General features: G+C 44.7%; 1 protein-coding gene across 1 annotated transcript; it reads right to left on the bottom strand.

Annotated features, from left to right (window-relative positions):
- Window positions 1-238: 238 nt before the first annotated feature.
- LOC308157672 (uncharacterized protein) lies at window positions 239-1105 on the bottom strand (the record flags this gene model as incomplete). Its single annotated transcript, XM_080531274.1, has 1 exon — window positions 239-1105. One exon carries the CDS (start codon window positions 1103-1105, stop codon window positions 239-241), a length of 867 nt encoding a protein of 288 aa, XP_080387400.1.
- Window positions 1106-2517: the final 1412 nt, after the last annotated feature.

Below are 2517 nucleotides of genomic sequence, written 5' to 3'. Positions count from 1 at the left end.
GAAAAAGTTGTCAGCCATGTGTCGTTTTGAGAGCATAAGTTAGGGTGTGATATTTGATCGTTTCCATATATAATGTGCGCACAAAACTTGGCAAAGAACAACTGGCAATTAATTCGTTGTGAGTTTTGAGTATTTTACATATTTTGGTGCCTTCAAAATAACTTTTTGTAAAAAAACGAATGTACCACTTGGAAGGAAGAACGACTTTTTAGTTGAATAAACGTGCCCAAATCTCCCCTTACCTCCTTCTACAGCAAGGTCTCCAAATCGTGGCGAACAGTGTCGCCCTGAGCGCAGTGCAGCCTCTGATATACAGCAGCGGGGTCAGAACAGCATTAATTCGTGGTAGAATTCGGAGAGGGTCTGTGCCTTCGTTCTTAAACGAATAACACGTGGAACCCAAAAAATTACATATAATAATATGAAGGAATATGGGTAACCATGCCCCCAGGAAAAACACAGCAACCACTATAATGAGATAGATAGATGAGCGCTTGTTCTCTCTCTCAACAGAAGGCTGTTCCCTTTCCAACTGGTACTTGGCTATGAAGAACAGTCTAATATTCAGCCCGATCATTATGATCACCGTGAATATGTTGCCAACAAACGTCCCGATGCCGGTGACTCTTTTGGCGACCCCCACCGGCACCAGATTGTTAACCGCCACAATGACAAAGGCATAGAGCCAGTAGGCTAGGATCACCAGCAGTGTCCTGTTTCGGGTCATTCTCTGGGTGTACTTGAAAGGCACTGTCACTGCGTGATACCTGTCGGCCTGGGCTGCCAGTATAGCCATGTAGGACAGCCCCAGGAACGTAGGAGCAATGTAGAACGTTCTGTTTGGCGAATTATAATTGTCCCTCACATCTAGGACGCCGACATAATAATAAGACACGCCGGAGCAAATGTCGCTAAAACAAGTACTCAGCATGTACATGAAGCGGTTCTCGCTGCGCAGCGCTTTGTTCATCGTGATCGACAGAAACACCGAGATGTTGAGGGAAATAATTGCAGCCGCCAGAGCTACACTGAAGAGGAACATCATCACATTGCCAAAGTTAGTGAGAGGCAACACGGTGGACAGACCAACGCTGTTGTTACTCATCAATGCAGAGAGAGAGAGAGAGAGAGAGAGAGAGAGAGAGAGAGAGAGAGAGAGAGAGAGAGAGAGAGAGAGAGAGAGAGAGAGAGAGAGAGAGAGAGAGAGCGAGCGAGAGAGAGAGAGAGAGAGAGAGAGAGAGAGAGAGAGAGAGAGAGAGAGAGAGAGAGAGTCAAAGTAGTTCAGTCATGCCGTTGCCTGCGCTATAGAGACAAGGTGTGGAGGAGTTGTCTGTCCTATCCCTGCATGAAGACCTGGTTTAAATAATGGGTCGCGATGGGAGTGGACGTCTCTTGGTCATTAACTGGGATGGGCTTGATTTCCATGTGTGAATACCACATTAATTATGATTCAAGGGAACATTTAGGCAATGACACTGGGGAAAAAAACATGCAATAGCCATCTTTGCATTTGACTACATTTGCGTGGCTAGATGAGCAAAAACTCCAGGCCTGACATACACCCCTAGTAATTAAGCTACTTGTTGCTCCAGGTTCAGGTGATTATAGATCTTGCTATTTCTACTGTCCAGTCACAGTATAGTGCATGAAGGGTCCTAATTGGTAATGTAAAGTGCATCATGCCCCTTGTTAATTATTGGTAATGCCCTAGTACATTCACACACTGGCCCTAATCATTGCCTGTCTATCAGTGACCTATGACCTTCCTGAGACTTGAAGTGCCCTGCTGTCACCCCAGACTTAGGCTTAAGCTTGGGTTAGTGGTATTATTTATGGCGTACAGCAGGGGTCCCCAAACTTTTTTCTGTGAGGGCCACATCATTTTTCCTTTCTGTGATGGGGGGCCTGGGTCGGTCTCTAACATAAAATAATATGGAACGGAGTGAAATGGAGGCGGTTGCGCAAAGCAATTGCGCGCAGGAGAGCACTGGTGGATGCAAACAAAGTCTAAACAGTTGAATTTGGATGGAATTTATACCTATAGTGATATGTCAATGAAATATAATCAGTTTTACAGTCTGATACATGAGGGAGGACCCTCATCATACACGGGGGGACCCATGAAGCAGGGCTGTCTGGGGGTCCTTAAACGAGCATCAAACACTTAATTTCTACCATTCTGGTGAATTTATATGCACCAATTTGTGACCTTTCTGCATCAATGTATGGTGGAAATGTCATTATTTATGTAAAGGAAAACACAATATTCAGCCACCAGATGATCAAAATATAATGTAATATAATGCAATATAAGGCTCTCAGGCATTCTGTACTTTCAAATATGTATTCTCCTTGAGCAGTCAACATCAACTATCAGCTATTTCGCTAGCAAAAACGAAAGCTAACTTATTTGTGAAACAGCGCCCCCGCCACCACGTCGGCGCAGTGCCGCTATTGCAGTTAGAAATGACAGAAACGCTTGTAGAAAATACGACCGTCAGAGTTTTGTTGAGAGCT

This window comes from Nansenia antarctica (genome assembly GCF_963989245.1).
Source record: "Nansenia antarctica genome assembly, chromosome: 5".
In the NCBI taxonomy this organism is placed as follows: domain Eukaryota; kingdom Metazoa; phylum Chordata; class Actinopteri; order Argentiniformes; family Microstomatidae; genus Nansenia; species Nansenia antarctica.
The sequence above is the reverse complement of the archived record's forward strand: the minus strand, read 5'-3'. Positions and strand labels throughout refer to the sequence as shown.